Source organism: Elgaria multicarinata, chromosome 11, assembly GCF_023053635.1.
Source record: "Elgaria multicarinata webbii isolate HBS135686 ecotype San Diego chromosome 11, rElgMul1.1.pri, whole genome shotgun sequence".
Taxonomy (NCBI): Eukaryota; Metazoa; Chordata; class Lepidosauria; order Squamata; family Anguidae; genus Elgaria; species Elgaria multicarinata.
This window is the reverse complement of record NC_086181.1, coordinates 20,671,653-20,685,584: the sequence shown is the minus strand read 5'-3', so window position 1 is coordinate 20,685,584 and position 13,932 is coordinate 20,671,653. Positions and strand designations below refer to the sequence as shown.

The 13,932-nt window shown below is 40.6% G+C and overlaps 1 protein-coding gene across 1 annotated transcript; it reads right to left on the bottom strand.

The window, feature by feature from the left end:
• Positions 1-3,603: 3,603 nt before the first annotated feature.
• LOC134405301 (olfactory receptor 10A2-like) lies at positions 3,604-4,572 on the bottom strand. The gene has a single exon (XM_063136542.1). It carries the CDS (start codon positions 4,570-4,572, stop codon positions 3,604-3,606), a length of 969 nt encoding a protein of 322 aa, XP_062992612.1.
• Between the last annotated feature and the right edge of the window lie 9,360 nt (positions 4,573-13,932).

The following is a 13,932-nucleotide window of genomic DNA, read 5'->3' as shown; positions in this document are numbered from 1 at the left end:
TTTATTCTCTCAGTATTTTAACACTTAATTTTAACTTAAATTTAAATTTTACTGTTTTAACTCTGTATTTTAATCCTATATCAACTTTGCTGTGTGGTTTTATCCTGGTTGCGCTTTTTATACTGTATTTCGTAATTGCGTTTTAAACTGTTGGGTGTTTTACTGTGGTTTTAATTTTTGTGAACCGCCCAGAGAGCTTCGGCTATTGGGCGGTATAAAAATGCAATAAATAAATAAATAAATAAATAAAAGGATAATTGCATTATTTTTTACTTAATTTGCAACATGTTACTTCAGAGGTATCCTTTTATGTGTGAGTTGTTTGATGAATGATTCATTGCAATGCATGAGATGGCCATTTCTGTGGTAGCACATCATATGTGAATCTCCTTGACCCACCAAATAATGGAGATGGTCTTCTTCTTGATTGTTGTTCTGATGGCACTTAAATCCTTTTCTCTTCCTACTTTGTTACTGTATGAGTTCTCTGTTAGTTGGCTCATTGAGTTCTTTTAAAGCTGCTTTTTAGCAACTTTTGCGTTAATTATTTTATGATTTCAATGATGTGAAATGGTATTATTTATTTATTCATTGCATTTTTATACCACCCAATAGCCAAAGCTCTCTGGACAGTTTACAAAAATTAAAACCATGGGAACCATTCAAAATATAAAAACACAACCAGGATAAAATCAAGCAACGATGCAGAATTTAATGCAGATTTAAAATACAAATTTAAAACAGCAAAGTTAAAATTAATTAATACACTATTAAAATGCTGAGAAAATAAAAAAGTTCTTCACCTGGGACCTAAATGAGTATAGTGTAGATGCCAGGCAAACCTCTTCAGCGAGCTCATTCTACAGCTGGCGTGCCATAGCAGAGAAGGCCCTCCTCCTGGTATCTTCATCTTTGGTCTTTTTGTTAGAATGGGAAAGTGAGGTAGAAACATTAATATTAAGGAAGCCTTGCATTAACATGGCCTTTAAAGCCCCCATTGAAGCAGTAAGGGGAAAGGGAGGAGGGGAAAGTGTGCTTTCCTGTCCCCCCAAGCCCATGGAGCCTTAATGGCCCTCTTAACACAGGGGCACCCTTGCATTAATAGGGCCTTTAAGGCACCCACTGAAGTAGGGGCATTTCCCCTTCTATGCTAATAATGGGTGGTTACTAAAATTAGCACAGAGGGAGGGAAAGATGGGTGGTTCCCAAGGACTCAGGGGCTTGTGAACCTCCTGAGCATTTGGCAGGGGCTTGTGGAGCCCAGCTCATTGAAGAAGACCACATGAGTGCTTGTGAGGCAGGGTCCCACCCTAGCTTGCCCATCCCTATGATTAGCCAATAGGGATGACCCAAGTGCCTGAATGAGACCAGGAGTCTGACGGACTGCCTCATGTCCATGCCTCTGGACCCAATCAAGAGCTTGCAAGGCCAAATTGAGTGTTCAGCAGCCATTCTGCCCCACTGGTGAAATTGCGCACTGCACACAATGGAGGTTGTGGAAATTGTACACTTCACCCTGCTGCCTCAATCACAGCCCTAAAGGCCTTGTTGACCCAAGGGTAAAAGTGTGAACACTCTGGCCATAACTAGACAGGGTTTTATCCTGGGACGAACCCTGGGATTGTCCCTGTGGGTCCACATGGCACACAGGGGATCCCAGGATCAGGGAGGGATTATCCCTCCATTGCCCTGGGATACAGCCCTCCCCTTTGGCCCTGGTTTTTCCACGGTCCCAGTTGCCGCGGCTCTGCACGATTCCTTGCTCAGAGCCATGCACGGGGTGCAGCACTTCTTAGGAGTGCTGCGCCCATCAGGGGTAGGGTGGGGGGAATGGGGAAATTAATTTTAATTTTAAAAAGGACTTACCTTTTGTGCACAAGTGTTTGTGTGCTGCTGGTCCTTAAAAAAAAAAAGCTGTGCGCGACACATCTCTTCCTGAGGTCATCACGCGTCACATGTAAATGGAGGAGGGATCTCGCGTTAAACACAATGCAAGATCTTCCCTCCTTCGTTGCGGGATAACAGGTAGGTCTAGCTAAGGCCGCCGTTATGACTGTCATTAATGCAATGGGTGTGTGTGTGTGGGAGAGCTCAATTTCTAGAGCCATCACTGTCTCCTGAGAACACATCTCCTCCTGAAAACACATCTTTTCACACGTTTCCTCGGCTGTAACTGTAAATTTTGGATTCAAGTGGTGTTTTTAAACTTTAATATGTTTTGATCTGTTTTATTTAATGGCTTTAATTGTGAACTGCCCTGATAGCTGAAGCTATTGAGCAGTATAAAAATGAGGAAATAAATAAATAAATAAATGAGTCAATATTAAAACATTGAATAAAAAAACTTGATGGTAGATCACAAGGATCTATATCAACAGAATCATAGATTAATTAAGCATCTCTAACTGCTCAGGCAAAAGGACAGCAATTGGACATCACCCTGAATGCTCATTGAGGAGAGGAGTGATCTAAATATATTCTAAATAAATAGATATTTCCTGGAATGTAAATGTAAATAAAGTAGAAGCCCAACAAATAGATACCCAAAGAGAGTTCTACAAATGGTTTGCTACAAAAAAAAATCCTTATCCCAAGAATTGCTTATTTTATTTCTAAATGTGAACACTAAGAGCAGGACCACCAATAAGATCTTACTATTCATGTTTTTTAAATGTACATTAAAAAAATGATAATATTTCAAAAATATTATTTTTAAAAAGGGGGATCATGGAGGTGCAAAGAAACCTTGGATATGGGATTTTTTCAGCTCTCCACCTGTATACTCATGCACACAAAAACCTGCCCTCACTGGAGTGGGTTCCAAACCTGCTGAAATGCACATATTCTGCCCTCTGCATGATTGTCTGATTTGGGCCCCATAATGTCTAGATAGTTTTCAGACACTCAGGCCGTAGCTAGACCTAAGGTTTATCCCAGGATCATCCCTGGGTTTGTCCCTGCCTGAGCGCTGGATGCCCTGTGTGGCATTTAGATGAACAGGTTTGACCCCTGGACAATCCTGAGATAAACCTTAAGTCTAGCTATGGCCTAAGGGAATCTGTGAATCTGTCTTTCAATCACCTATCCATCCCTCTGGTAAAAAGTGTTACATTATTTTGGGTTTTGAATACCCAAACATCACATTCCCATCAAGCATAGTGAAGTTCAAAATGTATTTTTGTTTGTGGTTAATTTTAGTATGGGACAACATACACATATTGGTGCTTGGAGCGGAAGAAAAATCCATGAAATTAACTGAGGCCTAATCGACACCAAGCAGGATTTAGCACTATGAAAATGGTATGAAAGCGGTATATGGTATGTGTCAATAGCCCCAAATAGTTTGTTTATTTATTTCATTTATATACCACCCCATAGCCAAAGCTCTCTGGGCGGTTTACAAAAGTTGTCAGTGTACTTCAAAACCGCTATAAAGCAGTAGTGTGGCTCCTGCCTTTTACATACCGCTTTCATACCACTTTCATAGTGCAATATCCTGCTTGGTGTAGATTAGGCCTGAGTAGTTTTAAACCATAAGTAGCATAGATATATAGATACAGGTGGCATGTGAATCATTACAGCATGCTCTGGCAGGAAGGAATTCTATCCAGTGTTTTGATTCTTTCTGTGTGTATTTCTTTCAGAATGAAGAATAAGAAGAAATACTTTCCTCAGAGCAACTTGGACTTCTCTGTTTCTCAAACTGTAAATAACAGGATTAAGTAATGGAGGCAATACAGTGTAGAACAGTGACAGAAATTTATCTTTGTCCAGAGAATGACTTGACTGTGGTGTCAAATAAACTGTCATTCCAGAACCATAGAACACCAACACCACCATGAGATGTGAGGAGCAGGTTGAGAAAGCTTTGCGTCTTCCCTCCGCAGATGGCATCTTTAGAATGGTAGTGGCAATACACATATAAGACATGAGGATCAAGGCAAAGGGGATTAGTGCAAGTAATACAACCTCCACCAGAGCTATTTGCTCATTTATAGATGTGTCTCCACAGACCAGATTGAGCAATGCAGGGATGTCACAGAAGAAATGGTTGATTTCATTAGAATCACAGAAACAGGAGGTGAAAACCAGGAACATCTGGCCAAGCTGCACTGGAATTCCAGCTAGCCACGAAGCTGCTACCAGCCCAAGACATACTCTGTTGCTCATAATGAGCGTATAATGCAAGGGTTGACAAATGGCAACATAGCGGTCATATGCCATGGCAGCCAAGAGGAAGCACTCTGCCGCCCCTGTAATGAGGAAGATGGTCATTTGGAAGGCACAGCTAATAAATGACATGGTTTTGTCCTCTGACAGGAGGTTTTCAAGCATCTTGGGTATGATGACCGACGTGTAGCAGATCTCCAGAAAGGACAAGTTCCTGAGAAAGAAATACATGGGGTAGTGGAGTGTCTGGTCAGCCAGTGTGGCAATAATTATGAAGACATTCCCAATCAGGGTCAACAAATAGGTGGTTAAGAAAACAGAGAAGAATAAGCCCTCCAGACTTGGAAGATCAGAGAATCCCAGGAGCAGGAAGTTATTCATTGTGCTCCTATTTACTCTCATCTGATGCAAAAGAAAAGAAAAGAAAGAATAATAAATAAATAAATAAATAAATAAATAAATAAATAAAAAGAGTCAGTTTTTCCTTACAGCAAAAGAGGTGAGATACACCTAGCATTTTAAAAGCAAGTACTACCAAATTGTAAATAGAATGGAATTGGTGTATATCTGTCCTATAAACCAATCTAGAAGATAGAGGTGCCTGATGTATTTTATTAATGTAGTGGTACACAAAGTAGCAGAAGACTGTTGGCTTCTTCCATTTGCTCAAACAAGGGATGCTTGATCAAATGGAAGATGGAAGGGAGTCATCAGGTTACATAGGGATTAATGTGTAGAAATTTAGTTACATGTATGTAAGTTTCATCTCAGTTTGGGATGGAGACTAAGGGGTTAAGCCAAATATTTCACAAAAATGGTGGGTTAAATGAAGGATTTGAAAGAAAGAGAGCAATTGTATAACTTAGCTGTGATATGAAACTGGGCCGATCTAGACGACACAGATTAAGCTATAGCACAGTGATCCCGTCCAGATATTTTGGACTACAACTCCCTGCATTCCCGGCCATTGGCCATGTTGGCTAGGGTTGATGGAAGTTGAAGTCCAAAACATCTGGAGAGCACCAGGTTGGGGAAAAGTGCTATAGGAATAATGCTCTGGTTTGTGGAACTGGGCCAGTTTCCTTTTTCTTTTGTTTTCCTTCCCCCCCCCCTTTTTTAAATGGGAACATTTTTATAAAGAAAATAATTGATAGCACTTCAGGTTTACTGGTCTTCAAATTCCTAGTCATTTTATTGCTATAAGCTGTTGGGAGCTTTATATATAATTTATATGCTGTACCTATATAAGCCATATTCAGGCCATCCTATATCTGAGTATAGTACAGTAATGATGTGAGGAGGGGGGCAGGCTAGTCATCTTGTTATGTGTCTCCCCTAACCCTATACTCATGGTGGGGTAGCTTTCTGAAGAAGATACTGAATGCTGCTTTCCCAACATGCTGGCTTATGTGAAAAGCATCCATGGATATAGGAGGCTCTCCTCTTCAGAGCCAGTGTATTGGACTAGGAAATGAAAATCCGGGTCCTAGTCCCCACTCAGTCATGGAAGCTCACTGGGTGACTTTGGGCCAGTCACAGACTCTCAGCCCAGCCTACCTCACAGGGTTGTTATTGTAAGGATAAATGGAAAGGAGGAGGATTATATATGCCACTTGGGTTCCTTGGAGGAAAAAGGAGGAATATAAATTTAATAATAAATAAACAAATAAAATTAAATAAACAATGCCCTCCGCAAGTACAAGGCAGAGGATGTGATGATGAAGAGAACAGGGCTACTGTGCCCACGTTCCTCATGTGTGGTGTACAGTTTGAATAGAGCTACAATCTATCCTACATCTAAGACCTACTCTCATGTTCACAATGTATTATGTCTCCATTCAGGAAACCATCTTGTGGAGGGGCAGGTGGAAAATTATTTATGGTCATTTCAAGGGCAGGGAAGGAAAACATGGTGGTTACCAATTGTGGCAGCAAGAAATCATAGGAGGAAATCACCACAGCTGCTGCCTGCTGCTAACCAATAACGCCTCCTCAAACTATCAAATAATTTTGCCTCCTGGACTTTTCCACAGTTCTTCCCTGTGATTTTTGCCCCTTGAATTTTGAGCCAAAACTTTTCCAGTGAGAATGAGAATTCAATACTAAAAGAGTTAGACATGTTCATTTGTCAACCTCAGGTGAGATCTGAACTGGTGATTTTGGTGTGCCCCCATGTTTAGAGTGTATAGTAGAGTAGAGTATGTACAATGCATTCAGATAACATTAAAAAAAAAATCTGGAAGGAAATTATGTGAGTGAGAAACAGGGAAAATGTCCAAAGGAACACAGTGCAGATACACCCTTCAAACCAATGAAATGAATTGACTTACATATATCGCCTTGCTGTTTGCTTAAATAACTTCATTCTTCACTGATTTTGACTTCCATAACTTTGAACTTAAATAATAAAACTAAGTACATCTTACAACAATGCTATAAAACAGAGCCCCCAGTCCTGTGATAATTACCTTTAAGTCATAATGCTCAGTGTCAGTTGTATATATGAAAGACTTCATCTGACTTGGTGATTTTGAATGAATTGGCAAAGCCACCATTGTTCATTGCGTAGCCTTGGATGCTTTTGTAGGTGTGCTTGAGCAGCGGCTCCTCATTTGGAGAATAGCACTCCTCAAGGGTGGGGACTGTTGTTTTCCTGAACTAATAAGGAAACAATGATTCAACAAGGAATTGAGGGTCAATTTGCCTAATAGAAGTACGAAATATTTTTTTAGAGATCAGCTCCCCAGTCATTTCACTGTAGCTTGTTTCATCACAGTAGTCTTTCAGTCACAAAGAGGTATACGTTCACTCCATCTGACTGATTTGAAGTGTACTGCAGTCCAACATTGATTTATTGACTTACTCGTGTTTCTGGGCTACAATTCTAGTTTTCTATTTCTGCATTAATCTATATTTTTTTAAAAAAAAAACAAACCTAAAATCCTGTGTGCGTGTGAGTGTGTGTGTCTTTCCTCTCAAAACATAAACAAATGGACATTTGGATACATTTCAGCTGTTGAGAACCATTTCACAACATTCAGAGAATTGCAGTATCTAGGGAACACCTAAGTTTGAGAGGTGCAAATTAAATCATTTCGTTTAATTATTCATAAAGATCATTTTTTTTTAAAGCATCCATAATTGGAACACTGAACAGACCCAGAACCGCATAGCTTTCACATCTTTGTTACAATGTCAGGGATGCTTTAAGGTGGATTCCTGCATTGATCAGGGTGTTGGACTCTATGGCCTTGTAGGCCCCTTCCAACTTTACTATTCTGTGCTTCTATGTGTGCTTTCATCAGAACAGGCCTTAAGATAATATTGTGGAGGCTGAGAGAGGCTTTTCATACTTGAAGACCCATTGAAGAATATCTGTTAGTGCTCCGGAGAAAGATTGGAAAGGCTGCTATTTCTGTTTTAGCAGTTGTCTGACACATTCATCCTTTCTCTGGTTTGAGGACTTGGACTGCAAGCTATTTTGGTTAAACAGAGGGAGATTACTGAAGCTTGGTGATATCAAAAAGATAAGTGAGATATCCATACTAACCTACTGCAACATAAGCCAATAACAGCAAATTAGTCTCTATGGATAGTCCTATAAACTGGTATCAATTTAATGTTAAAAAATTAAAATGCCATGATATGTGTAAGTCATTTCAATTCAGTCAGGAGGGTAGAATACAAGATCCAGACTGCCACTTGTTATGGACGTTGGGCCAATAACATATTAAGTCCCATAGTTGTCATCGCTACCATGATATCATCAAACAAAGCAGCCCCAAAATGGTTGGTTCCCAGAACAAGACCACATCGCACACTTTAGGCAGGGATACCGTTGGGTGATGGGATGTGTGATACACCTACTGAATCCTTGATCTGCCCTCATTACGCATCACAAGTTCATATACTCAGAGCTAGCACTCAAAACTTTTCTACACAATGTTCATAGAATCATAGAATCATAGAATAGCAGAGTTGGAAGGGGCCTACAAGGCCATCGAGTCCAACCCCCTGCTCAATGCAGGAATCCACCCTAAAGCATCCCTGACAGATGGTTGTCCAGCTGCCTCTTGAATGCCTCTAGTGTGGGAGAGCCCACAACCTCCCTAGGTAGCTGATTCCACCGTCGTACTGCTCTAACAGTCAGGAAGTTTTTCCTGATGTCCAGCCGGAATCTGGCTTCCTTTAAATTGAGCCCGTTATTCCGTGTCCTGCACTCTGGGAGGATCGAGAAGAGATCCTGGCCCTCCTCTGTGTGACAACCTTTTAAGTATTTGAAGAGTGCTATCATGTCTCCCCTCAATCTTCTCTTCTCCAGGCTAAACATGCCCAGTTCTTTCAGTCTCTCTTCATAGGCCTTTGTTTCTAGACCTCTGATCATCCTGGTTGCCCTCTTCTGAACACGCTCCAGCTTGTCTGCGTCCTTCTTGAATTGTGGAGCCCAGAACTGGACGCAATAATCTAGATGAGGCCTAACCAGGGCCGAATAGAGAGGAACCAGGACCTCACGTGATTTGGAAGCTATACTTCTATTAATGCAGCCCAAAATAGCATTTGCCTTTCTTGCAGCCATATCGCACTGTTGGCTCATATTCAGCTTGTGATCTACAACAATTCCAAGATCTTTCTCGTTTGTAGTATTGCTGAGCCAAGTGTCCCCCATCTTGTAACTGTGCATTTGGTTTCTATTCCCTAAATGTAGAACTTGGCATTTATCCCTATTAAATTTCATTCTGTTGTTTTCAGCCCAGCACTCCAGCCTATCAAGATCACTTTGAAGTTTGTTTCTGTCTTCCAGGGTATTAGCTATCCCACCCAATTTTGTGTCATCTGCAAATTTGATCAGCGTTTCCTGCACCTCCTCGTCCAAATCATTAATTAAAATGTTGAAGAGCACTGGGCCCAGGACTGAGCCCTGCGGCACCCCACTCGTTGCCTCTCCCCAGTTTGAGAAGGTTCCATTGATAAGTACTCTTTGAGTCTGATTCTGTAGCCAACTGTGGATCCACTTAATAGTTGTTCCATCTAGCCCACTTTTAGCTAGTTTGTTAACCAGAATGTCATGTGGTACTTTGTCAAAAGCTTTGCTGAAGTCAAGATATATGACATCCACAGCATTCCCACAGTTCACAAGGGAGGTTATCCTATCAAAAAATGTTGTTGCACTGTATCTGTTTTCAGTTTCATCACATAATTGGGGTTCAAGCATGACACAATGACTAGGGTGACCATATTTGGGAAACCAAAAAAGAGGACACCTAGTGTGTGTGTGGGGAAGCAGCTTTCTGAGTCCTGCAGAAAGTACGTTATTCCCCCGCCACCTTAAAGAACCCGATTGGAGTGGAGGAGGGGAAAGGATTTCATTCTGCACCACCACCATCCACTCCAATTGGGGCCTTTTCTATAATGTCCACGAATGACCCACTTTCCCCTTTAAGACCTCAATTGGAGCTCGGGGTGGGGGAATGATGTGCCTCAAGAAAGCATGTCATTCCCTCCTGCCATGCTAATGGCAGCCTTAAAGGGGAAGGTGTGTCATTCCAGGACATTATTGAAAATTATAGAAAATCCCCCCTGACACCATGGAAAGAACAAAAACCAGGACAAATCTGGGGAAATCCTGACAGTTGGTCACCCTAACAATGACTATCTCTTTCATGCTTTCTTTTCACTATATAAGCTTGAGTTGGCACTGTGTTATAGTGGAACAGTGCAATTAAACACATGGAAAAATATTATCTGTTGCTTGCACAAATAATACCACATTTTCCCTAGTGCCCCACTAAATAAAACCCTATTAGGTGCTTTTAAAAACAAAAGTGATACTGCAGAATCTGTCATCTACAGAACCTGTAAACACTGTAAGTAGAGATTAACAAGTGCACAATGAATGTCTTTTGTAGAAAAGCTCTCCATTTGCAGGGAGCAAAGCAGAATAAAAGTTTATCTGACAGACTACTCCACCCCTTCTTCCTGGATATCAACCCTATGTCGGTATTGAACTTAGTACCTGGGTGAATTTATTTATATTTATTTATTTATCATACTTATACCCCGCTCCTCAGCCAAAAAAGGCTCTCAGAGCGGCTTACACTTAGGAAAAAAGACAGTCCCTGCCCTCAGGCTTACAATCTAATAAAGACATGACACACAAGGAAAAGGAGTCAAGGAGGGAGGGAGGGAGGAGAGAGAAAGAAAGAGAGAGAGAGAGAGAGAGAGAGAGAGAGAGAGAGAGAGAGAGAGAGTCCAGCAGGAGCAGGCCCCGATGTTACTTCTGCCTGCTCCTGTCCCCTCGGTCCTTCTTCTTCCCCACAGGGCCAAGATGGCAGTTTGCCCTGTGGGGGGGGGGGAAGAGTCCAGCAGGAGCAGGCCCCGATGTTACTTCTGCCTGCTCCTGTCCCCTCGGTCCTTCTTCTTCCCCACAGGGCCAAAAAGAGATCCAACTTATTCCTTGGTCATCTACACAGGTCATTGTGAAGAAAACCTGGTCTCTCACCTAGGTCCCTGTGATACACACTATCTGTCAGACCCCTCATAGAGGATTAATTGATGATTTTTGACATGGTGGTTCAGGTTCTCTTGGTTGAGTGGAAAGACCAGAAGGAAGGGTAGTAACAAACTCTCCTTCCTCTCACCTAACCTATCCACTCCCCACCACCATGTCTCTCCCAACACACCTGGGATGCCTCCCTATACCAGTTATTAATGTACACATTGCCAAAGCATACACTCACTGAGAGTTTGTGGATGTTGAGATCACTTAAAATAAGGAAAATCTCAGAAGTTAAAGCACTATGTGCACTGTGCCAGATGAAATACATGAAGATGAAATAGAAATAGAATGAAACAGAATGAAAGGACTGAATGAAAATATATTTAAAACACAATATATTTAAAACACAAAATCCGGTGTCCGCTCAGCCCAAAGGTTTGGGCAGGAAGCTGGTGGTTGCGTTTGCGGAGGAGCAGAATGGGACACCCCACGTGGCTCAAAGCATGTGCCACGTGAGGAGGGTGGGTTTGAGCCTATAAAAGGCAGCCCGCCCAAGGCATTGGTCTCTTTCGATTTCAGCTCCCACCCTCCAGCCCTTCTTCTACTATGGGATTAGCCAGTTGCTCCCTTTGGAGGGAGGGCTGAGTAGGAATTTTGTACATGCTAGAGGTATTATGTGGAAGGGTGAGTAAACAGGTGAATTTGTGGCAGGGATGTGCAGGAATTGCCTCTATTAGTTAGGGGCAGTGAGCACTCTGGCACCCTTTGGGTGATTGGCATATCCGGAGGGCCTGTTCCGTGGGGGCTATGCAGCTCACATGTCAGGATATGGTATGCCTTTGGAGACTCTCCTGACTTCACCTACTCACTGTCATTATGGCAGTGGGCTGGGTTGTCATAGGGCGGTCTCCCCACACTTATAAAGTGTCACATAAGCAAGGAACTGGACTTTCCAACTCCTTGCTTTGGAGAGAGGCTAGCCCTTTAAGACAGTCATGTGGCCTGAGGTAAGGACTTAATTCCAGCACTCTCACGTGTAGATCCAGGGAGGGATGAATCTATGGATTATAAATAGAGGCTCTAGTTTAATCCAAGCTCTTGCGTCTGTGTCTTTATTCCATGCTTCCCCCTCTACTTGCAACTATCCCTTCTCAGCAACTGCCATACAACATTTCCAAATATCATGCAACCAACAGTGGCAGTTAGTCCAAAATATTCAATGAGATTGTGCAGTGTAATCCATTTTCATTAATACTGAAATATATGGTTAACTTGACTGTAGGAATGGGTGAGAACTTTGTTCAGTTCGCATATTGATGTGAACTTATATAAACTGAATTTCCTAAACCAAATTATAAAGCAGAATGCTGTTGTGCTCTGAAATCCGCACATAACCTCAAACACAGTAACTAAAATAGTGACAAAAAAATATAAGTGCCCACAAAATGGGGATATTAAAGAAAAGTGCACACAAATTTGTATTAGCCAATGGGAGGAAATGTGTTCATTTCTTTAAAAAATAAACTGCATAAAATATGTACATTTGGGGAATTGCATACAATAAACCATATAATTGAAGAAATACACACATAAGCATTTCTGTGTGTGTGTCTGTGTGTGTCTGTCTCTGTGTGTGTAAAATTTGCAAATAGATGCAGAAATGGCATGGAATGGCTTTGACTGTAGAAATCTGATTAAATGCCTGAAAATGAACTTGACAATTTTACCCATTCCTTCCTGACATAATCACATTGATCAATGTTTGTTTATTGTAGTCATTCACATTCTTGCTGATTATTTCACTTGAGCTTTCTAACATTTCAACTTCAGAGCAAGTTTCTTTTTAAATGTATCCATCTGTATTAGCCCCTCTATTATTCTTTCATGATTATGTTCTTAAACTTCTATGTTCCATACTTTTTGGTATGCATTTATCTTTGCATATTTTATTCTGTATGTCTGTGGTTGGGAGACCATAGGATAAAAATCCATCCAACAACGCTCACACCATCACATAAAAGAAGAATACATGCATGTACTTGAATAAGTAGTTCATTGAATGGAAATTGCATTAACGGTTTTCCTACAAGTTATTCCTAAATAAGGGAGTTCCTGAAAAAAGATTTTTTTCCCTGCCTGTAAGAAGCGCTGAGCACATTTTGAATGCAATGCCCATGGTATTTCTCATTTCTCTCCCTTGCCCTATTCAACTCTCATTTTATTTTGGGAAGGACAAAACAAAAAGTTTTAGGCAGACGTTCACTGGAGTTAAGAAGCTCTGAGGGACAAGGGTCTGATGAAACTTCAGGTGTTGTTGACATAAATGTACTAAGCTCTGGCCACACCTACTGCATTCAGCAGAGTAAAATACACAATTTTGATGAAAGAATAAAGAAGAGACTAAGAAAAGCCTACTGCTTCTGAAATTATTTAGCTCAAGCAGATCTATTCATGTACCTTCTGTCGATTGTAAGTTATGTTCCAAAATTTTATTTTTCTTCTCTACTATTTTATTTTTCCCCTTCTTTGTGCACTTTAAAGGGAAAAAAAACTGCTCAAATGAACACTTTAAAAGTTCAGCTATTCCTATTCACTACATGTTGTGAGTATATAAAGTTACATTTATTTAGTGTGTTTTGTATCTAGCTGAAAACAGGTATTTTTGAGACTCCTTTGAAACACATGGATTTCAGTAAAAGATGTAAGTATCTGCTTCAATATTTCCCACATGACTCCATGGGGACTTTTAAACCTATTGAATATTACACTGGCTTATACCCATAATACTGGAAATGGCATATTCCAGTATTATGTCTGTATATATTGCTTAAGAAGATGAGCTGAATTAGAACTCCAATGAGATCAAACCATAGTATAAAACTAAAATAAATTATGAACAAGTTGGTATAAACAATTTTCTTAAACTTTTTAAAAAATGACTTGCAGTGCAATTCATCAAGCCCAAAGAAAAGTTCATTTGTGAAATTTATTTTCATTTCCCCACTTTATTCATATATTTCATTTATTTGGTTTGAAACAAGACATATAGTCAAATGCCCAAAGCTTATATGATTCATACAAAGGAATGAAAACAACAAAAAAATTTTTTTTATTCAACTTGATTACATTGCATTTTGTATGCCAAGAAATAATCAGAGCAAACTTGAGTTGTATTGTGATCTGTTTACAGTGCAATCCTGTACATGTCTATTGAGAAGTGGACCCCATGATCTTCAGTGAGACTTGCTCCTAAGTAAGTGTGTATA